Source organism: Synchiropus splendidus, chromosome 4, assembly GCF_027744825.2.
Source record: "Synchiropus splendidus isolate RoL2022-P1 chromosome 4, RoL_Sspl_1.0, whole genome shotgun sequence".
NCBI lineage: Eukaryota > Metazoa > Chordata > Actinopteri > Syngnathiformes > Callionymidae > Synchiropus > Synchiropus splendidus.
This window is the reverse complement of record NC_071337.1, coordinates 30,520,339-30,543,537: the sequence shown is the minus strand read 5'-3', so window position 1 is coordinate 30,543,537 and position 23,199 is coordinate 30,520,339. Positions and strand designations below refer to the sequence as shown.

General features: G+C 40.7%; 1 protein-coding gene across 1 annotated transcript; it reads left to right on the top strand.

Moving 5' to 3' along the window:
* The first annotated feature begins 295 nt into the window (after positions 1-295).
* On the top strand, positions 296-13,672 carry nsun2 (NOP2/Sun RNA methyltransferase 2). Its single transcript, XM_053862448.1, has 19 exons — positions 296-490; positions 1,421-1,578; positions 1,759-1,863; positions 1,937-2,042; positions 2,996-3,067; positions 3,199-3,283; positions 3,387-3,579; positions 4,003-4,077; positions 4,211-4,341; positions 5,042-5,115; positions 5,827-5,957; positions 6,903-6,999; positions 7,976-8,070; positions 8,924-9,016; positions 9,095-9,230; positions 10,114-10,194; positions 11,525-11,663; positions 12,960-12,999; positions 13,071-13,672. Exons 1-19 carry the CDS (start codon positions 428-430, stop codon positions 13,366-13,368), a joined length of 2,172 nt encoding a protein of 723 aa, XP_053718423.1. The 5' UTR covers positions 296-427; the 3' UTR covers positions 13,369-13,672.
* Positions 13,673-23,199: the final 9,527 nt, after the last annotated feature.

Sequence of the window (23,199 nt, the reverse complement as noted above, 5' to 3'; positions counted from 1 at the left end):
ACATTTCCGGAAAAATAAATACATTTTCATTGCTAGAGCCAGGAAAAAGAAGACTCTGCGATTCATAAAAATATATAAAATGTTTAGTTTTTTTTGCCATTAACACTCAAACGCTAATTGTACGGCATAAAAATACTTTGCTTTTATTCTAATGTTTGCAGTATAGTAAGCTGTTATTAAGTAGTATTTTTATGGCCATAACATAACGGTGTTTTCACTTAAATCCGCGTGACATGATTTTATAGTCAGGCGGTATGTGGGCAGCCTAGACGGTCCTCATTCACGTGGGCAGGAGGCAACGCGTGTCGGGGGTGGAACAGATTGGTCAGACAAGCCATCAGTGTCTGTCATCTCATTCATATTCGTGTGTTGCCGAGTTTTCACGCTGATCCGCAGATATATATCAAAAGTCGTCTGCTGCACCAATATGGGGAGAAATAAAAACCGACAGAAGAAGAACCGGCCACCTGGCAGAGATGACAGAGACTCTGTAAGCTTTTCCCTGCTTGCACTGCGGCTAATGCTAAATGTCAACTTTTTGTTATTGGCGTCTGTATAACGCCGTAACAGATGTATGTTAGTGTTCAATATGCCCAGTCAGGCACTTTACGTTAACCACGCTTTGTTAGCAGAAAGTCACACGAAGTTTTAGCTTTAACACACCCTATGTTTACTTGCAGAAAATTGTATTCCTTCAACCGACCTCGTTGCTTAGATTGACTGATTTCTTTTCGATATAACGGTAAACTAGATAAAAGAGACTTCAGAGCTACGCCTTCGTTGTGCAAAATAGCTGCTAGATCTCCTGCTGAGCGACTCAGCGGTCGCTAAAAGCTATATAGTATTCTATCCGAAACTTTGCTGATCAGCAAAGAAGAGTATAGAAGAGGGATAGCTGTCGTTGGTTATTACTCGTAGGCTACTCATTATCCTGGAATATTTGCTTGTATTGGTAATAGTTTGTGAGGAGTATTGTAACCCGTATCCTGTAATCTCTGAATGATGATATATGGCTATCAAAATTACAAGCAAAATCACGATGTGGATTTGTGATGTCAATCTGGACTCCATACTCACTGCATTTGTGTGTCTTATTGTATTTTGTTTGTTTTGCGGTGGCTGTTTAATTGACAGTTTTGTCAAATGAGTTGCGTGTTTAATATTCAGCATTATGCAATGACTGAAAATATAAATCTTAATGATTTAATGGTGACAAACATATGTCAATAAAACCTTATAAATGTGCTTCCACGTGACGGTTTTGTTGATAAAATGAGTATAGTTTAGTAGCAGCTGCGGGAATAATACATAATTATTGTTATCAATTTCCTAAGCATGTGTTCATTATTATGTTTCTTAGTCACGATGCATCCAGGGTAAAAAGTTTTCATCATCAAACAATGTTTTCGATGTGTTACAGGGGTGGGGAGCTGGCTATGCTGACATTGTTAAAGAAAACAAACTCTTTGAACATTATTACAAGGAGCTGGGCCTGGTGCCTGAAGGAGAGTTTGATCAGTTCATCGAAACCATGAGGGAACCATTGCCAGTAACTATCCGAGTTACGGGATACAAGAGGTGAGGTGCACCCTAAGGATTTCACCATCCCTTTTATCACTGCAACCATCATCTTACAAAGCCGTATAATGGTGATATAAGTGAAACTATGTTGGTCAAGGGTACTGGAAGTTAAACAAAATAATATCACCTTAGCCTACCCAAACCGAACTGTAATTAAAGTCACTTTATGCTCACCAGCCATGCCAAAGAGATACTTCATTGTCTGAGGGAGAAGTATTTCAAAGACATTCAGGACCTGCAGATTGACGGACAGAAGATTGAGCCGCCTCAATTGCTCACCTGGTAAACTTCTCTTTTCTTCATCCGGGCAGTGAGATTGTGATCATAGTCTCAAGTGACTTCCATTGATGAACAGGTATCCAGATGAGCAGGCCTGGCAGACAAACATGAGCAGGAAGATCATCAGAAAGTCTCCACTGCTTGAGAAGTTCCACCAGTTCCTGATCAGTGAGACAGAGTCTGTGAGTCCATATAATCACCCATTTAATTTTTATTGGGTGGTTTGCTTTTATGGTCTGTTGTGGCCAATTATACGACTAATTATGCAACTTTTATGATTATTTTCGTTTTTGGCTACCTATTCTGCATTTCTATTTAACCTAAAGTAATATCATTTCCACTGTGAAATCATCTTATTGTGACACCATATATTTTATTAATATATTGCTAAATAATCCAGGAACATGTAATAACTTTGTGAAGAATGATTCATGAAACAGTTGACAGAGTTCCTGTTTTTTAAAACTGAGCTTTCTATTGGTCCCTGTGAAATAGATTTTATTTAAAATCATCAGTGTTCACATATTTATCTTCTATATTATGTCTGATCAAAACGTCTCATTTGTTTAATTATCTAAAACGTTCAGGCAGCTCACTAGGTCAGTTGTAGTTATTATTATTGGTGCAGGAGACTACACATAATTCCTGAGGAGACAGACAGGATACTTCTCTACATCACTGTAAAAAAATCACTGTAGTAGTGCAGATGTGAGCTGTGTGACATTGTTAAAAACAAATCAATCTCTTCTTACAACAACAACACTTAGCTCTGTGCTAACTGACAGTCCCAGCTGTGAGCTGGAAGGTGTCACAGATCAAACACGGAACATTCTTTCATCATTATACAATGATATCAAAGGGCTTTGGCCGTATGATAGACGCGTTATCTTTACAAACAACACAAACACTCCGATTTGAACAGTTTACGATCTATCGCGGCTCGAACTCCTCTGTGACTATGACTGTTGCGATTGGCCAGAGGTGGTGACATGGAGCCAGGGGCGCGCAGCAAGTTGGTGTCAGACCTCAGTCAGGAACCAATTCGAGGATCAGATACTAACGTATTTTAATGATTCCAGAGTATTTTAATGATTCCTCAGTGGCTCGGAATAACAACCGGTTTCTCATTTCTCAGGGTAACATCAGTCGACAAGAGGCTGTCAGTATGATTCCTCCTGTCCTTTTGAAGATCGCGCCCCATCACAAGGTAAAATGAATGTTCGGTGTGTTTGGGAACAAAAATCTCAAACAGATGTTGAATGTGAATGAAAGTAGCATCATTCTTCTTGTGATTTCTTTTCTTTTTTTTTCTCTCTTCTCCTCCCACCCACCATTCAGATCCTAGACATGTGTGCTGCTCCTGGGTCAAAAACGGCGCAATTAATTGAGATGCTGCATGCAGACATGGATGTGCCATTTCCAGGTTGAAAGATGACAACACACTCATTTTACATTTTTTATTACCATACTCTGGTGTATGTTTACAAATTCAAGTATGCTGAGTGTGATGTCTCTCTGTTCATTAGAGGGGTTTGTCATTGCCAACGACGTGGACAACAAGCGCTGCTACCTGTTGGTGCATCAGGCCAAGCGTCTGAACAGCCCCTGCATCATGGTGGTCAATCACGACGCCTCCTGCATCCCAAAACTGCACATCGACGTGGATGGAAAGAAGGAAATCCTCTTCTATGACCGCATTCTGTGTGACGTTCCCTGCAGGTCAGTTAGACTGTTGGTCAACAGTGCTAAAGTAATTGAGTTGATTTTTTTTTTCCTTTTTAGAGAGTCAAATTCAGATTAACTTCTTGTATATTATACGACTGTGTTACATGAAGTGCCAAACCAGTATGTGGTGACAAAACATTGGCACCATGTTGATAAAGCTTTTATGCACAACTTAAGTGCTCTGAAATAACGTTAACAGGTTTTTAAAATTGAAATCCATTATTTCTATTTTGCCTTAATTGTATACTGCACTTAATATATAATATATGATGAATTAAACTGATTGTACAAAATCAAACAGGATCCTGCAAACAAATTGTTCTACTTCTGTCCTTTTTAGTATTTGTAATAATAACTCTTTCTCAACACATTTTATCCTACTTTCTGAATGATTGTAATCACTTTTTGTTTCTGCAGCGGTGATGGCACAATGAGGAAGAACATAGATGTGTGGAAGAAGTGGACCACCAGCAACAGTCTGCACCTCCATGGGTGAGAGCATATATGGACCGCTTTTTAAAAGAGAGTTTATGGTTGCTGAAACCGAGCCCAGATTAAATGAGCTAAAATAAATAGGTGGAAAGTGAGTCGTGTTTGTTGTGTTCTGGATTGTGTATGTCATCAGGCTGCAGTTGCGTATTGCTGTCCGTGGAGTGGAGCAGTTGGCAGTGGGAGGGAGGATGGTTTACTCAACCTGCTCGCTGAACCCGATAGAGGACGAAGCTGTTGTAGCCGCTCTATTGGAGAAGAGTGAAGGTAGCCAACTCATTTCTCACATTCAAACTGTTTCTTTAGTGCATTGTAAAGGGTTTTAAGAAAAATAATAATAACACGATCAATATAAAAAAATATATTTCTTAATTGTGATTAGTCATAGCTACACAAATTATAAAATGTTTGTCTGTGCTTTATACTCATTTTAGATGTGTTACTGTTGGTTTCGAATCACCTGACACGAACCCACCGAAAAAATGCATCTGTAAAGAGGTTATGACTACCCTTACATTGAACAAATTACTGAATAGCTCTTGCTTCTTTTTGGATACTCGAATTTCCTGGGGTCCTGACAGCAAGTGAACACATCTGTACGTGGCAAGCATAAAAAAATGTTAGTTTTTTGTGGCAATTAAACTTAATGAATTAGTAATACTTGAGTTTTCTGAATCGAGGTTCTCGATTCTGACTGAAGGTGGCGCTAAATACTAAAACCAAATCTGACTCTGCAAGTACTTGAAGTCCGATTTAATTGGTGACAAGGAGGAATATACTGAAAGTTAATGAGATCAATAAAATTCATTTATAGTATCATTTAAAGATCAGTGTTGACCTGTATTTCATTGAAACTACTGAAATGAAAGTTTTACTATAAAATAAACTGAAAACAAGGCATGTTCAAATGTTCCATCTGAAGCTGCTATGGTCAACTAACTCTTTTTTTTTTTCGTCATATTACCAGGAACTCTGGAGTTGGCTGACTGCTCATCAGATGTCCCAGGTTTAAAGTGGATGCCTGGTGTCACGTCCTGGAAGGTACTGCGGCTTCTTAAGCTCATCGGCTGTGAACGCCAAAATTTAATCAAGATAAATGTATTATGGTTTATTAGCTGCAGTTACGTATTAATGTTGATGGAGTTCAGACATTAAAGTACAATGAAAATAAAATTAAAAATCATATTTTACAAAATGTTGGAAGTCACAATGATTTCATCGGTCATTTTCCAAACTCATCTGTTTTCGTGAAGTCACAATTTTACAGAAATATCCCAAAATGGCCATGAACATCATTCTGTTTTTATAAAAAGCTCCTTCACGGCTTTGCACTCTTGTTCATTAAAAAAGAAGGCTTGAATGGCACGCAAACTCTCAAATGATCAACACAATACTTACTCGGAGGAACCACTAATAAAACATTTAATCGCTGGTTTGGTATAACTGCCTTCCAATAGCAGGAGTGACGTTGTGTTGCTTTAACCACTTTACATTGCTAAGTTCTTAGCAATGTAATGGCAAAAAAATGACAAAAAATGTTTTCACCTTTTACATTATTTTATTTTTTTAATTAATAATGTTTTGATTCAGTTTTGTTGTTCTTTTCCTCACCTCTGTCTGTAATGAATAATGTTAATAATTAAGAATTTCTTGCATATCAATGTACTTTTTCCATAATGTGTTAGGCCTGTTGCGATGCCATACCATGCCATGCCATGCCATGCCCTGCGATCATTTTAACTTTGTTTGTAGCTGATGACCAAGGAAGGCCAGTGGTTCAGTGACTGGTCTGAGGTCCCCACCAGCCGGCACACTCAGATCCGACCCACCATGTTCCCACCAACAGACCCAGAAAAACTGGCAAACATGCATTTGGAGAGATGGTAAGAACATCCCATAGATATTAAGGTGTTTCAGATCCAGAAATATACTGTGTTTTATGGAAAGAAACTTACTCCACTGGCGTTCAATATGTAGTTTTTTGCCTATGGTTGCAACAAACCTTTGTGGAAGATAATAGTAATTGAAAAGAATGCGTTTTTTTTTTTTTTATTCAAATGCGCTTACCATTGTGTTGGACTCCCGAAAATATTCACGTCTTCATTGATGTCAAATTTTATTGACATTTTATGCAAATTCATCACCTGTCTGTCGAAATTGATGACATATTACATTTAAAAGGGATTATTCACATTAAGTGAGTTGCAAGTAACCTTACTTTGTGATTTCTAATTAACAACTCACTATTGTTATATCAATGTCCAAGGTAGTATTTGTCAGGTGTTCATTTTGTTCACAATGAATCTTTGTAAAACTCTTGGAGTCCATCTATTCATGATGTAATAATAAAAAAATAGTAAAATGTTTTGAAACCTGCTTTATTTGCAGACAAAATACAACCACTAGATTTTTTGCAGTCACATTTTTTCCTTCAAATGTGTTGTCTTCATTTTCTTTTCATTTTTTTCTTTTACTTTTTATTTTTTCATTTTGTCGGTATTTCGTATTTTTCGTATTTTTCTTATCGTTTGGTGAGGTCACCATTTCGTAACACCCCTATAAAATATGCATCTGTGGAATAATGCAAGATTGACAAACGCCTGCATTTTTCATGACGTCATACGAGCCGCACCTCAGTTACAAACAGCTTCCTAAAGAGGGTGCTGTTGTCTGGCGTTTGAGTGGGAGCCTCTGAGGAGGCTGAAAAATAACACCATAGACTTCACAACAGTAAGAGACAATAAATGAACAGGGTGACTTTGTTATCGTCACAACACTCGTAATGTGGCAGTCGTTTTCGGTCGGGTTCTAATGTACGTTTCTCACAGCATGAGAATCCTGCCACATCACCAGAACACAGGAGGGTTCTTTGTGGCTGTGCTGGTGAAGAAGGCCGCCATGCCCTGGAACAAAAGATTCCCCAAGGTACTGGCCTCTAATTCCATGATGATAATGCTGGCAGCGTTGAGTCGGCATTCATTTAACTTTTTTAAAATTACTTATTTTAACCCATACTCATTTTAATCCCGCTCATAATTCACCTCATTCTGTCAGACAATCATTTTCCCAGGATTATATGTCTGCTTGTGATGAAATCACTGCATGAATGTTTATTATTTATCTGTGTTGTTGGCAAAGCAGTTGAGTAAGTGGTGGCTGCCACTTTCACCATGATTGATTTGGTCAAAATGAGTAACCTGGTTAGCGATCAAGAGTCTGGGAAAGTCAGTGAGACATGGAAAAAGAATCTATTGTGCCGAAATTTCACATTCAGTTTACTCTTGCCGATTTTAAAATAGACTTCGAAAAAAGGAAACTCTAGAATTTAGATGAAAGAAATGAATATCAAATACAATTACCTGCCCTCGGCGTTGTTCGGTGGGATTTGCGTCAGCAGTCGAAATATATCATTCCAGAACTGCTTGTTAGGCTGTAGCAACACATCTATGCTGTGTTTCATTGCAAATCTTTAAAGAAAGAGCTTTTTTTAACCACACCTTGGAATCTAGTCAACTGTGCATAATGCATAAAAATTGCTGTGCTTATTATTTCACATCTTAGCAGACACATTGAGGATGAACTAGATTACGTCTTTAATTTTGTTTCTCTTGACCCAACCGCTTTATCTGGTCAAAGATTCATTCAAGCCTTATGAAACGGACTGATTGATTCAAATGTGCATGTTTTCAGAGCAGCCTTTAAAGGTTTCGCTTAAGAGGTACCACCCATAGATCTGGTTAGCATGCTAGCAATTTGTGCTTGAAGAAAAAAAGTGTTTCTGTTTTGTATTCAATGATGTCTGCAACAGTAATTTCATTTATTTATTTTTTTAATTCATACATTCAAATGTCATTTTTATTTCTGTGATCTGAACTAATATTAAGCTTTCCACAACCCACAGTTGAAGAAGGAGGTGTCTGGTTCAGAGGTGCCCACTGAGGACGGAGAAGAGGAAGTTGATGCTATGTCCTCTGACACCACAGCTAAAGTTTGTGGGTGCGTAATTTAACTCAAGACTAAGTGTGTGCCAAATAATTTATCTGTGGTGAGGCGTGAATAACTGCTCTGTCCATATTTATATTAATACTAATATGATGCAAGTTTGTTGCATTCATTTGATGCACCGATGTACAAGTCTCATACACATAAAAGTATCTGACGTTTAACTTCGTAAACCTTTCTTACACAGCAGACAAAAGGTTTTTCTGCAGTCTTGACTGTCACCTGTGTTTTGTGGACATGTGGACATCCATGTACAGGAGAAAAGCTATTGACTTTCACTGTTAGGGAAGTTTGATTTTTCACATCCTCTTGCCAAATTGTTCCAGAAAAACAAAATGTCATTGTCATTAGTGAGCTAAAACTGATGACTGCTTGTGGCAGTAAACTGAAAATGCCAGAAGATGTCAGTCAAAAAAGAGGCATAACAGAAGATTATTTTTTTGGGGGCCGTGATGTATTTTGGCCTGCTGAGGCCTTTTGAATGATTTTTGAATGAACCTTTTTTGGAATTAAATACAGAAAACCCACACCGTAATAGAAAATTGTTTGCCTCATAAATATTGTTCGAACCTAATGAGCAGATCTGATCTGCACTTCGACCTGTCTTTCTTATGTCGGAATCTGTGATGAAGCACGAGTTTCGTACCCAAGTTGCAGCTCATATCAACTAACCATTGTCACTTAAATCTTTGTCTTAAATGGTCAAAACTAATTATATGAAACAAGCTTTGTCATTGTCATTTACTGAGTGTGTTCTGCAAAGTTAAAACCTTCTTGTGGACATTAGAAATGTACAGTATAATGAAATGCACATTTGAAAAGTGTATATGTTTTCTTTGATTTCCAGACCACCGCCTCCTAAAAAGATGAAGCTGTTTGGTTACAAGGAGGACCCTTTTGTGTTCCTCACAGAAGATGACCCCGTCTTCACCACAATTCAGTCTGTGTCTTGAAGATCTAGCTTAAAAAAATGCCTTTTTAAGCTGTGCTGAATCAAACACAATGTTTCTCTCTGCAGGACTTTCTACAATTTGTCCCCAGACTTTCCCAAGCTCAACGTTCTCACCAGAACTCACGAGGGCAAGAAGAGACATTTGTACATGGTCTCCAAAGAGCTACGCAACGTGCTGCTGAACAACAGCGAGCGCATGAAGGTGTGTGTGGGGAAAAAAAGAATGCTTTTGAAGTGTATCACTGACACAAATGTTGAATGAATTCAATGAGCGTGTACAGCTGTGTTATTAGTGCAGTAAAAGTGGATACAGACTTGATGTTTTCTTGAGTTTGAATGCTCAGAGAATCCAAACAGATGGGACCTGCTTCCATCCAAAATTACTTTGGTCCTCCACCTAGTAGCAGCTGTGCAGGTGGTGTGTTTTTCTTTTTGATGTTTGCCCATTTCTCCCCCCTTTTTTCAGGGCACCGTGCTTCAGTAACAGCTTTTCGTTCTAAACCAAACATTTTTTCTTACTCCATATCTTTTAGCTTCTCTGTTTCCATTTTGTGAGGCTTTTTATCTTGGGAGGAGACTGAACAAAAAAAAGACAACTTAAAGGAAGATTTTATCAGCACAAGAGTGGCCAATAGTATTTACAATGTTAGATGTTGTTGAGCCTTTTCAGTGCCTCTGAGCTTATTCTAAAGAATGTTCTTGACAGCATGTTACATTGGGTTGTTGGGGTAAACAAATGTTTGCATGCAGAAAGCATTACTGGCCACTCTCAAAATGTGTGATTAATTAGCCATCAATCATAAGTTAACACAGCTCTAGTGCGATTAATTGAGATTAAAACATTTTATTTCTCACTCTTATTTGGACAAAATAGCCGTGGGAGTGATAATTTTAGCAGTTATTGAGGTCGATTCTGCCCAATGTCCCCATTAATGTTTGGTTAAAGTATGTAGCTTCTTGGTCGTCCCGGCCATCAGACGTTTGAAAACAAAATGTTTCCTGTCAAGATGTTAATTTTGTTTGCATGGCATGAAACTTTGTAACCATGATGTTGTTTGACAGCTGAGTTCATCTCTCTTTCCCAGGTGATCAACACAGGAGTCAAAGTTTGGTCACGCAACAGTGATGGTGAAGAATTTGGCTGTGCTTTCAGGCTGGCTCAGGAGGTAATGAGAAATGCCTCCAATCATATTTCCTCCCTAAGCATCATAAGCGGGGCCACATGAATGTCCCATGTGTAATACAGACCTGAGGCCGTGGTGCTGCTGTGGACGGCTTCAGTCAACCTGTTTATTATTGCCGTCAAGTGTGTGTTGTCATGATACAGAGCTGGCAATGTGACTTTTTTTAATGCATAACTTCTTCATGTGTGAAGGTTGACCATGACTTTTCAAAGGTTTGGGCTTGGGTTCTGTTTCCCACGAAAACTTTTACTCAAAGACTTAAATAGAATAGGAAATATTGTCTTAGACATCAACAAGGTGTGGAACTATGATTTTTTTTTTCAGTTAAAAATGCTGTTGGAGCACTTTTGCAGCCTTACAGACTTTTGGCTTTCTAGGTGTCAGACTTTGTGAAGATGTTTCACCCCATGCTTCCTGAAGCACCTCCCACAAGTTAGACTAGTTTGATGGGCACTTCTTACGTACCATACAAGCTGCTTCCAGGAGCTCAGGCCAGTGGAGATCTGGGTACTGTTCTGGCTACGCCATCACAGACAAAACACCAGCTAACTGCTGCGTCCCTAAATAAGTCTTTGGTTGTTGCCCGATTGTCAGAGGAAGCGCTCCAGTGAAGCGCTGGCCACAGTCATGCCACAGCTGGCAAATTCCCTTTTATCTTGTACACACCTCCCTCTGAGCACCAAAGCACCCCCAGACCATCACATTGGCTGCATCTTTTCCGTTGTCTTTAGTCTCACAAAACAACTGACTGAGTTGTGCCCTGGGGCCTGAAACATCTCTTTCCATCCTGGTAAGGGCCTGTTTTGCTGTTCTCTGAAGTGCACATTATTGTAGGAAATCTCCAGTTTAATGGTAATTTCTCTCAGGGATTAGCCTTAATTTCTCAGGACAATAACTGACTTTAGAGTTTCAGAAGCCTTGCTAGCAAAAAGCCTGCGACTGGTTGAAAATGTACCCGTCTGTAACTAATTTCGTCATGGATTATATATGGTGATATTTGTGATGAATGTGATCTTCATTGAAGTGAGAAAATGCTTTTCTTTAAAAATGTCAGACGTTTCTGATCTGACAATATTCTCTTGACTTCCATTAATGTCACAATTAAACTTCCAAGCCTTTCATGAAAAGTATTTTCACTTTAATCTGTAATTTCCTGAATTGCCTAAATTTCAAAATATAATTTGGCTAAATAACTGAGACATGCATACATAAGAATTTTGAATCAATACACTTTGCCGTTTCTACTCCTTATACTTGCCACTCTTCAGTCCCAGTCAGCATGTAACACCATGTCCTGTGTTTGGCAAAACAGGGCATCTACACGCTGCAGCCGTACATCCGCTCCAGGATCGTCACCATCAGTGTGGAGGACATCAAGGTTCTGCTGACCCAAGAGAACCCCTTCATCAGCAACCTGGGGGATGATGCTCACACTCAGGCCAAAAAGATTGGTAAGTCCAAAACAGTTTTATTCAGGGCTACAAGTAAATTATTTGGATAGTCGACCAGTCAGCATACGCCAAATATGGGTTGACCAACACACCAATGTGATTCATTGTTCTAACTAGAATAGAAATGAATATAGATGGAAAATATGTGAAGTGTTGTAAATATTTGTTTCATGTTGAATATTATTTTGACATGTTACACTTGTTTTAATTGCTCAAAATGTGGAGTAAATGCTATGTGTCCTTTTTATATGCCATTTGTGTCCCAGACATACTGCAGATTGTGCTAAGAGAATGAGGACGTCCAGTCAGGCTTTCATCCAGGATTTTGAGACCGGTGTACAGGCACAATACAGGCCAATCAGAAATCTGATTCCAAAATTTTGAGCATCCTGGCCTGGAATGAAAAATTAAAGCAGCAATAACTGAAGAACAGACAGACCAATCACCTAGTTTGGCTAATGCCACGTCTCTGTCAGGTGGAACAGGAAGTTGATCTATTTCTCTTGTAGCTGGACACGCACAGTACAAAAATGATGGGATAGGCACGTGGGCCTGTTGAAAAAGAAGCGACGGGAGGATGAATAAATGCTTCACCAAAAAGTTAAAATAATCATCTTTGTCTGAGAACAACTTTGATGGAAAGAAATAACAAATCAAAGACAAAAATGAAATTGTAATCTAACAAAGTATTTCAATCATGTATTAAAATTAGTAGTTTAACATTCCAAAGCGGAACAAAAACCTGTGATGAATTCTAATTCATGTTCAATTTATAAAGACTATTTTCAAAACTGGAGTGGAGTGCAGCGCGGAGTTAATTCTAGTTGATTTATAATGCTCTGTGCACTGCTGGACCTGTTCTCATTGCTGTAAGAAAACATGGCACCAGTGAAGTGATGCAGCATTTACTGAGACTGCATGTAGGATGGCCGTGCACATGGACGACTGCAGAAACGTGGATATTTCAGAATGAGGTCATAGACATTAGTTTTGAAATTCACATAATACTTCAAAACGCTCCACAAGCGGATAGCTAAAGATGGGATTATCCAGATTATTTGCCTTGATCTGATACAAAAATGTTTTTTTTTTTTTATTTATAAAATACTCTCCTTAGCAGGTAGCTTTCACAGGGAAGACACAGTGAACTGATTAGACCTGAGATTATACAAGCATTTTAAATGTTTGTGAAATGTTTTCTGTCGACAGTCGAAAGCAGATAGTCGTGTACTGGACACAAATCAGGTCTGACTCTACCTTATTGGTCTATTACATTTATGTTTTTCTCCTCTTCAGGGATGGGCAGCATTGTGTTGAAGTACATTCCAAACTCGGAGTAAGTTGTTTTTTAAATCTCAAACGTAGAGTTGTTCTCCGTTTGGCTGACCTCACCTTGATGTCTTCTAGCAAACCAGAGGAACCTCAGTGTCCCATCCAGCTGTGTGGCTGGAGGGGAAAGACATCCATTCGAGCCTTTGTCCCCCGAAATGAAAGGTTTCACTACCTGCGTATGCTTGGCGTGGAAGTCTTTGGAGACAATGGACAGAAGAGGAAAGATGGAGAGAAAGAAGGCCAGGAAGACTCGGTGGAAAAGCAGCAGGATGGTGAGGGGCCAACGGAAAATGACACCGAGGTGGATTCTGATAAAGCCAATGAAAATGGATCATCAAAAACAAAGACGGACAATCCAGCCGAGATCAGCTGAGGACGAAGAGGAAATGGAAAATAGAGCTGCAGCCTTGAGACCACATTTGTTTTCAGTGCTTTCCCTTCCTCACCAAAACCAGGAGGTCACTTTTTTCATTTCTTGTTTCATAGCTGGGCTTTATTGGTCTAATTTAACCCATCAAGTTGTAGATTAGTGTACGACACGATAATCCTTCTCTTTAATGGTCGACAGGTGAATGAAAAGAATCATGCGCACCATCAATACCAAGACAGGATTTTTTTTTAGAATCTAAATTTGTCTCCATCAAGCTTTCATTGGAGCTGTTTGCTTTTTGTATTAAGTCTAAAAACATTAAAATGGTTCTTAAAGAAACACCTGTTTTGCAATCGTTTGGTCAGTCTGCCATCGTTTTGTCGGATGCGGCGTTTTACACAGCAATGTCAAGTTGCCACCGAATTTCCTGTGGCAGTGCAGCATTCACCCTAAAGCTGAAGTGAGCAAACAGTAGTACTGAGACAGTGTTGATATGAAGAGCTCTTTTTCATTTATCCTCGATTCTTTATGAAATATTTTAGGTTCTTTATTATAGACATACAAACCACCTGAGCTGAATTGCTGCGGTAAGTAGACGACCCAGAGCTTGGTGAGTGCCAACATTGCAGGCCCATGTGTCGTTCTCTTTCCTGAGTTCTGTAAAACTACACTGCCACTCAATGACCAGACATGGTTACTACAACAACAGAGAGGTGTTGTTGCCATGTCGACATGGTTTCTCTGCGTGTGAAGTAACTCACATCCCGTCGTTTTCGGTGATGCCTGAAAATGCCTGCATCAAGTCAACTAAACACACTGCTGTCAGCAAGCTTGTTTCAAATGCCTCAGGATGAAAATGAGTGCTTGTGGTTCAAATAATGTAAGACAGACACTTGTTTTCCCAAGACTGCTTGAACCATCAGTCGACCCAACCTTAAAACGTGTGAACTTGCCTCCCGAGGTTGCTAGGGAAGAGGCTTTGTTCTACAACTGAATTCAGCCTCTCTCTGTGGTGAAAGCGTTTGGTAAGCTCTTTTAGAACTATAATTCTCAGCCAACATCTGGACCTTGATGTCTCCAGTGTTTGTAATAATGAGTGAGCCTATCGCTAAGCAAACAATAAGGAAGAACACTGGTAGAATCAGTACTTGGTTAGCTAGAGCGACTACAGGACGGCAAGGTTGCATCACTTCACTTGGCTGTTACTGGAATGGACACAACCTACCTGCTGGTCCCTCTCTTGATACTAAAGTATGAGCCATTTCTAAAGCACATGACAAGAGAGTTCAGAGGATCTTATCAAGGGCTGCCACCATGGCCTCCCTGCAGCAGATGGACATCTCCAGTTTATTAGCAGGTCGGGCTGCCATGACAACAGCCACCATGACGACCAGGCCTCTCGTCTCACGGAGGGACCACACAGCATTGTCTCCTTTCTGCTTTCCTGACTTGGTTCTGACCCTGCCATGCTATCATTTCATTACTTTGGACTCTGTTTCTTTTTTAATTTCCTGTTTGCTCTCAATATTTAGTGTTTTCATGCTGAGGAGCGGGCGCCTTGCCAATATCACCAGTTTCAGAGATAACGCTGTTCGTCGGAAGAAGATATTGGACACGCGGAGGTCATGGATACATCCATTCAATGCCACAATAAACAATGCTCTGTTTCCACATTTGGTGCAAGATGATTTTTTTTTGTTTTATTACAACCCAACATGATGGGAGGTTGTATTTAAATGGCTGTTCAAATTTTTGAGCAGAGAGTGCCATCTACTGGCCTCTGAAAAGGAGGACTCTGTTTCATGACGCCCATCACTACGTTTCAGTGAGGCTTTCTAACTTGGAAGTGAGTTTGTTGGTCTTCTGCATCTGGGTTCATGATGACTCCTCTGTCTTAGTCTTGGCGCGGTCTGGGCTTAGGTGGTCTCAACTACAACAGTAGTACAGGTGTAGCACATACAATTTTATCACAATAAGAAAATGATTTATTGTTACACAAAGAGGTAAAATCCACGGAGGTTGCGGCTCCATGCGGCTGTGTAAATACAAGAACAAGTACAAAGGTGCAAAGCAATGGAATGCAGACAGACCTTTTCATTCATCGATCTGAGCTGACTTGCACGCCTTCATTTTCTGGATGCATCCAGGTCATGGAGGGATGGATGAAGGCAGTGGATGACATTCTCTGCTGAGTAAATAACTGCACTCAGTGATGGTCCTTGACAGATTCAGTGGAGTACCAGACCATCGTGGAGGTTGTGATAATAATCCATTGTCATGGAGCAGAACTGCACTGGCGTTGACTGGCTGGAACAGTTTGCACGGTTGACAGAGAAAGTACAGGAACGTATATATATGATTTCGAACAAATCACTTCTCGAACGAAGTGATTTGTGATACATATATATATATATATATATATATAAATAAATAAATAAATACACACACATATATATATATATAGTGGTAAATAGTGGTACCTCGGTTCTCAACCACAATCCGTTCCAGGCGGTCGCTTGAGAAGTGATTTGTTCGAAATCTGAATCGACTTTTCCCAATACAATTAATAGAAAGTGAAACAATGCGTTCCGAGCCTTAAAAGAGGCTTTTGTAGGAGTGAATGTAGAGTGTCTGCTGCAGGTGCGCTGTTTGTCTATGCGTGTGGCCGCTGCATGTGGGAGGGGTTGCCGAGTGAGTGACGTCTCTCCAGAAGTGAAGAGGTGCCCGGTGCGTGTCCAGCTCTGAATGTGCGCTTCTGTGCAGTTTGGCTGTGACAAAGTCATAAACCAAGTAACGCTCTGTCCGAGTCTCGCCTCATCCCTGCCCCAGCTCCAGCCAACAACAGGACATAAAACCCTGGAGTGTGCGCTCCAGCACCTCCCCTGTGACACTCTACCACGGTCCAGTGTGGAGACAGGAAAGGTTTTACGCCTCAATATGAAGAAAAACAGTCAGTAAAATGCTAAAGGGACACGTCTGCATACAGAGGCTGCGTTATACACAATAACAAAATGTGTCAGCTGTGTGGGTCAGCTGATCGGTCCGCGCACGTTATGTTTTTTCCGCCCTTTTTCGGGGGCGTTCGAATTCTAGATTTTCGTTCAAAATCAGAAGCAAAAAAATGTCGGAATTTTTGTTCGAACGAATTCTAGGACGTTCGAAAACCGAGGTTCCACTACACACACACATATATATATATATATATATATATATATATATATATATATATATATATATATATATATATATATATATATATATATATATATATAAAACAACAGGCCTTCTCTGCTGGCCTAACATAACCAGAAATCATGACCATATTTACAACAAAAGTGAATTTCATTTTTTATGTATTTTCCCTAAATGTATTATATATAGTATATGTAATAATCATACATCATACTCATGTCATACTGCCCAGGATTGTTTTTCCAGGTTAGACTTTCTATCAATCAGAATTCAGCTGGCTTGTGTTGGGTGACATCAGTCCAAGGCCCTCAGCAGCCACAGAGCAGACACAGGTGTCCTCAGACTGAACGGGCTCACATAGTTATTTTGTTGTAATTTAATGATGGGGCGCAGTAGTTAGCGCTCTGGCCTTGCAACAAGAAGGTTGTGGGTTTGATACCCTTGTCGGACCACCTTTCTGCATGGAGTTGCATGTTCTCCTATCTTGCATGATATATATATATATATATATATATATATATATATATATATATATATATATATATATATATATATATATATATATATATAGTTTTGATGATGCCAAGTCTGCCATATCTATCCCTTAACCTATCTACCATATCTATCCCGACAACAAAAAAACCCTTAAAATCTCACTCCTTTCCCAAAGAAAACAATACAGCATGTTCAGTACCTGGATGCTGAGGAGAAAGAATGCAAGCTGGATAAGTGGACGGCATGAATACAGAGACACAACCAAAGGAGACGAAAGATCGAAGTCAGAAATCATTTGTGGGAGAACAAGATAGAGCTGGAGCTGCAGTCAGTCAATGAAGAACAAACGGGGGGGGAAAAACGACTCCATTCTCCTGACTCAGAAGCATCCTATTTAATGGATGGAAGCATAAAAAGATAAAAGCTGTACTAAGATGGAGAAGTGCTGATACAGAAGCATCTTCTGCGGCCCCAAGTGTGTTTAAGTGAAGCATATATGTGATGTGTGTATAATTCAGAAGTGTTCACTTAAGTGCCTCGCACTTCTTATCTTTGGCATTTACTGCTGAGTTCCATCTGCTTCAGTCTGGAAGCCACTAGTCTCCACTTTCATATACCACTTTTCATTAGTAAGATCTGAAAGCTGAAATATTCCATCAAAGTTTCTGCTTTGATACAGACACATCGCTGCATCTCGTCGGCCCTTTCATCTTCAAGTCTCAAATGAAAAGTGGACGTAAGAAAGAAGTGGGGACCAACTTGCCACAATTCCATACTGGGGAAGGTAGAATGACACTGTATTTCTGAATTGATAGTTTTTACCCACACCTTCTTGAATGTGTACTGTTCTTGAGAGATTTAGGCATATGCAATGCATTGTCATGACATACGGGGTCTACTAATCCTATGATGAATTCTGAGAATCAATCTCATCTTTGGATGGCATTTTTTATGTATGAAAGGCTTCTGTGCTTTCGTTTACCTTCTGTTGTCTTTCCTCATCATCTCACTTTTGATACTGTGTATTCTGCCCTCTGCAAGTGATGCTTGTGGATTTGCATATGTGTATGGGATTATATAATCTGTGTGCTGTAGGTGAGTGTGTGAGGAAGTAATGGAGGGAAAATCTTGTGTTCATGTTTGGATTAAGCCAAATTCCACTGAACCTCTCTTGTGTGCACACACCCAAGTTTGTCATACCACCTTTATGGGGACCTCTCATTGGCATAATCCTTTCCCCAGCCTCTCCCCTAAACCAAACCATCCAAAACAAGTGGCTCACCTTAACCATGACTCTGAACCAAACTTGAATTCAACTATAACGACCCAGCTAGTTTGAAGTCTTTATCCTCAAATTGAGGCTTAACCGTATGGGGTCCCACTCTAATCTTTATTGTGATTTAATTATTATCCACACTTGATTTATCAATCTGGTTCTGAGACCCGAGTGTCGAGTGCTCAGCTCTGACCCAGCTGGTGACCCAGTTTACCCGAGTGGTGAGTGTTCAGATCTGGACTTGACTGGTGACTAGAGTGACCAGAGTGTCATGTGCTCAGATTTGACTTGGGTTTCCTCCTTCTGGTGAACTTTTTTTCACCTATGACTATTTTTTACATCAATTGTATCACATCATTTCTACGCCTTTATTTTAACCACTCCATCTCACTAACATGTTTTCAAAGGATTTTTATTTCATTTCTGTTTCACTTGATTTGACATAATTTATCAATTATTTTTGAGTCATCAAATTCTTTATTTGAGTGAATGTTTTCATTTCTTTTCTCCTCTGTCAACTCTGCTTTATTGGTGGGTTCTGTCATTCACATTTGTCCACATTCAAAAGCCTAATGTTTTAAAATATTCATTTTCAACATAGTGATTTTGACACTCTTTTCAGTATTTTCTCTTTGGTCCCCTTCTAGTCTTTATGGATTTTTTTATTTTTTCTGGGTGGCTAGCGTTGCTAACTGTGTTTCCTCCTCACTAGTCTGTGAGACTGACACCAATATGTGTTTATAATCAAGTACGTCTAATGTCATCTAATCTAACAATAATATCACGAAGACAGAGAGTGTTCCAGAAGCATGGTACATTTATTGAAGGCACACTTTGCTCATCAGTGAGTTCAAAGGTCAGCAGTTATTTACATGGATCATGGCGGCTCAGACCGGAGCCTCGTCCTGCACACCTGACTCTGGAGACAGCTGGGACATCTCTAGCTCCTCCACAGGTGCAGGGAGTTGCTTGCTCCTCCTGCTCCTCCTCACGATCACCCCCACGACAACAACAACACACAGCATCATCAGCATCACAACACTGAGCAGCATGGACCTCAGCAAATGGAGATCAACCTCTGGCTTCACCCAGAACTCAGATCGGAACACGCAGTAGCGACCTTTCCTAACCACACACCAGAACTGTCCACTGTCCTGCTGAGAGATGTCAGAGATCACCAGGCTCCCGTCAGACAGATACATATTGTCTGGTTTTCGATACTCAACATCAAAGACTCGTCCTCCGGTTCTGCCAGACCTCATGAACCAGCGAATGTAATAATTCAGTTTCCAGCCTCTACAATGGAGAGTGAGGGCCGCCCCTCGACTGAAGAGCTGAGCAACCGGAGGCTCAAGCTCAGGACACACAAACAGGTAGTAATGCTCACCACCAGAAACACCCCGGTCACAGGTGTAACTACCTGAATGGTCCAATGTCAGTGATGGAAGCATCAGAGTAGAGTTCAGACTCTCAGACCGCAGCGAATTAAACATCGTCCACTTGTGTGTTTCTTTTCTGCCTCCGTCAGAACACTTCAGCTTCAGACTCTCTCCCACCGAGCGCAGGATATATTCTGGTGGGACTTGAATAGAGAAGCCACTGTGAAGGTCACACCTGAGCTGCTGCTTCTCCAGACAGTAATAGGAGATGTAATCAGAAGGCCTGTCAACAGTGAGCAGGAGAGAAGGTTTGTTCTCCATCAGCTGGAGTTGGTACACTGAAGGTGTTTCGTCGTCTACTGAAACTAGTCCCTCTGCTTGAGATTTGGAATAGGCCCACTGAACAGTCTGGTTGGGTCCCACACCATCACAGGTCAGCTCCACCGTCTCTCCAACATTCAGGTCCAAAGTCTGATAAGTCATCTGGTCGTCACAGACGAGGAGAGTGGTGATCCTTTCCACCGTCACCTTGCCCCGAGTCCAGCACTGCACCTGGTACTGACCCGAGTCGGAAACAGCCAGTCTGGACATCCGGTAAAATAAGGCTGAAGAGTTCAACAGGAGCTCCTTCCCGTCACCGGTCCATCTTGAGACCAAGCAGAAGTCAGCTGCATCGTCCAGGAGGAAGTCATGATTCCACCCTGCGCTCTTGAAGACCTCAGCGTGGATGTTGGAGACGAGCGTCAGCAGCAGCAGCAGCTGTGCAGCCATGGTGTCGTCTGTGAGGAGCTGAACTCTAACGGCTGCTTTTTCATCTCTATCTCAACACCATCAGCAGCGTTGTGAAACTCTAGATTAGACCAGGAGGAGGCTGCATGCTACTTCCTGTTCGATTTGATGACTGGAGGAGTGGAAATGAGCATCAGATAAGATGAGTTCTTTGTGTGAACGACACCAGTCCAAGTGGTTGATCGGTTCTTCAATCTCACACGAAGCGACGACTACCGTTTGTTCCCAAGCCATGTTCCCGAATAAACCTGGTGGACAATTCATCTGAAGGTCCCGTGTGTGACTGGAGTGCTCTCCACATTTGGACACTCTCCAGGACAAGTGATGATCCCAGGAATGAGACAGCAGGGACTGTTTTTCACCCGCAGCCTGTTGGGCCAGTGAATCAGAGTTTCACTCATGAACATACTTCCCTTCACACCCTTTCAAAATAAGACAATAGCTAGCTTGGATGCGGAGCGATGGAGCCCTACATAAGAGTTAGGCGTAAGCAGCTCCCCGCTCCCCAGAACAGTGCATCATCTTCCTGTCCGATCCAAGCTAGCGAACCAATGAATACCATCGTTGAATGACATTTCCTGGCTCTCAGCAGTGCAGGTGCCTGACCAGACACAGGCAGCGATCCAAGAGACGTTACAAACACCTGATGGATGACTGACTCCCGAACACTGCTGTCTGTTTGTGTGGCGACGGGTCCCCCTCTGGAGGACTCATGAGTTGCTCACCACCCTTCAGGTCGGCAGACAACTCTGGAACAGCTGAGTGAGCGCCACTTGTCACCGTTTGGACAAATGTTTCTGTGACACCTGCAGGCCCACATTGGTAGAGAAGTCAGTTCATTTCAGCTGTAAACCAGAGATCAGGAAAGCCCACAATCGGTTTTCATCATGAGGCCGTTCAGAGAGAGGCAGCAACCTCTCTGAAACTACTGCCAGGCCACACCAAGTGAGGCACACGGGCCAAAGAGGGCCGTTTGAATGTTTCTATGTGGCCCTCACAAGGTCAGTGTGTGACAAAAAAAAACAAAAAAACATATTTTTTCAAGCTCAGATGTTCAGCGACTGAATCAGTCAGGTCTGACTGATTGCCAAGTGAGTCACTCAAATCATTCAGATTATCATCCAGGTTAAATGAGGATTCACAATTTAGTCTCAGGACATGTGGGACTCAGCATTTCAGGAATTAATCAGACACACGTGTCACAGGTAAGAGTGACAATATTCTGTGAACTTTTTTGAATCGTCTCAAGTGACCCAAATAAGTCATTTATATATTTGATACGATTTTTTTTATTGTGCAGGACAATGAGACTCGCTCAGCCATGTGGGATTCATCACATGAGAGCTTATGTAACACGTGAAAAGCTTCACGATAATATGTCAGATTGAGTCTCAAAACTTTTTCTGCCCTGTTAACACAATCTTTTTTTCTATTTATATTCTAATCTATTTTTAACAATCGATTTTGAGATGGTTTAATAGGATGGGCAATACGTCATTCATTTAATGAACATCATCATGTCTGCACAATTCATTCTCACTTCAATAATACAATACAAAAAAAGAAAAAAAAAACACCAATGGCATGTTTATAGCCTTTTAATCTGTTTCATTGTAAGTCATAGACCTCAAGCAGACAAAAAAAAAAACTGAAAATATTTGGATATTTTCTCTGTGTATATATCTCAATATAATATCTCAAATATAATAAAAAGTCAGCATACTTATACCCGGAGTTACACCTCAGTCTCAGTGTGACTTGGTGTTGGATCAAACATCCTTTTTCAAAACTGCCTTCTACCTTCTTCCAAAACTTTCTTGTTACGAACTTCAACTTCTTACAAATTGAAAACCAGAGATGTGCGGATCAATCTAAATAGAAGCTGCAGTTCGCCCGACAAAGTTTGACTCTGCCATTCTTTCGTGTAAGCGGAAAGACATGAGGTAACGTGACCTGTTTCCGATAGATACCATAGCAACACAGGAAACCTTTAAAAAACCCTAAAAAAGTCATGTTCTTTTTTAGGGTCACATGTTCTCAAAACTGCGCTGCATTCTGCTGCACAGTTATGAAGAATGATGAGTCAATATGAAAGTAATGCTCCAGATACATGATCAACCAGGAGATGGTAACCTGTCCAGAGTGGTCAAGAATGAACCCTTCATAAGTCTTACGTTACTTCATCCGAGTCACTTGATTAGGAGGCAGTGAGCCCTCACTTGAGTTAGTCCCAGTGACTCAGGCCCAAAGTGAATCCACCAACTTGGTTCTTCTGGGTATTCTGGCATTCTATCCTTGTGGGGACATTTTGAGGTTTCTAATAGCGATTTGTATTGTAATGACCCAGTATTTTTGAAGTCTTCATCCACAATTTCAGGCATAACCTAATGGGGTCCAGGCAAAATATCCCCAGGAAGTCATACGGTCCTCTCAGGGAAGTCCTCCACAAAGTAAGATGAACACACGGAGTAGAATATGACTTTTCTGCTCCCAAATAATTATTATATAATAATTGTGCCTGGTTTGTTTCATTGTCTTTTCATGTCTCAACATGTGTGTCCAGTAAATTAATAGCACTCTAAAAGCAGCTGTCGCGCTCACACAAGTGTGCACAGATTGTGGCAACACACACTCACGCACACAGTTGGGATGAAGCCACAGCTTTCGTCGGCCTTAATCCGATCTTTCCTCTGCCTCGTGCAC

Bases quoted from the DNA above. Each gene is read 5' to 3' on its own strand.
- nsun2 (XM_053862448.1), top strand. From the start codon at position 428: ATGGGGAGAAATAAAAACCGACAGAAGAAGAACCGGCCACCTGGCAGA. The intron at 1,579-1,758 runs GTGAGGTGCACC...TATGCTCACCAG, and splicing joins CGAGTTACGGGATACAAGAG to CCATGCCAAAGAGATACTTC. The intron at 5,116-5,826 runs GTACTGCGGCTT...CTTTGTTTGTAG, and splicing joins CTGGTGTCACGTCCTGGAAG to CTGATGACCAAGGAAGGCCA.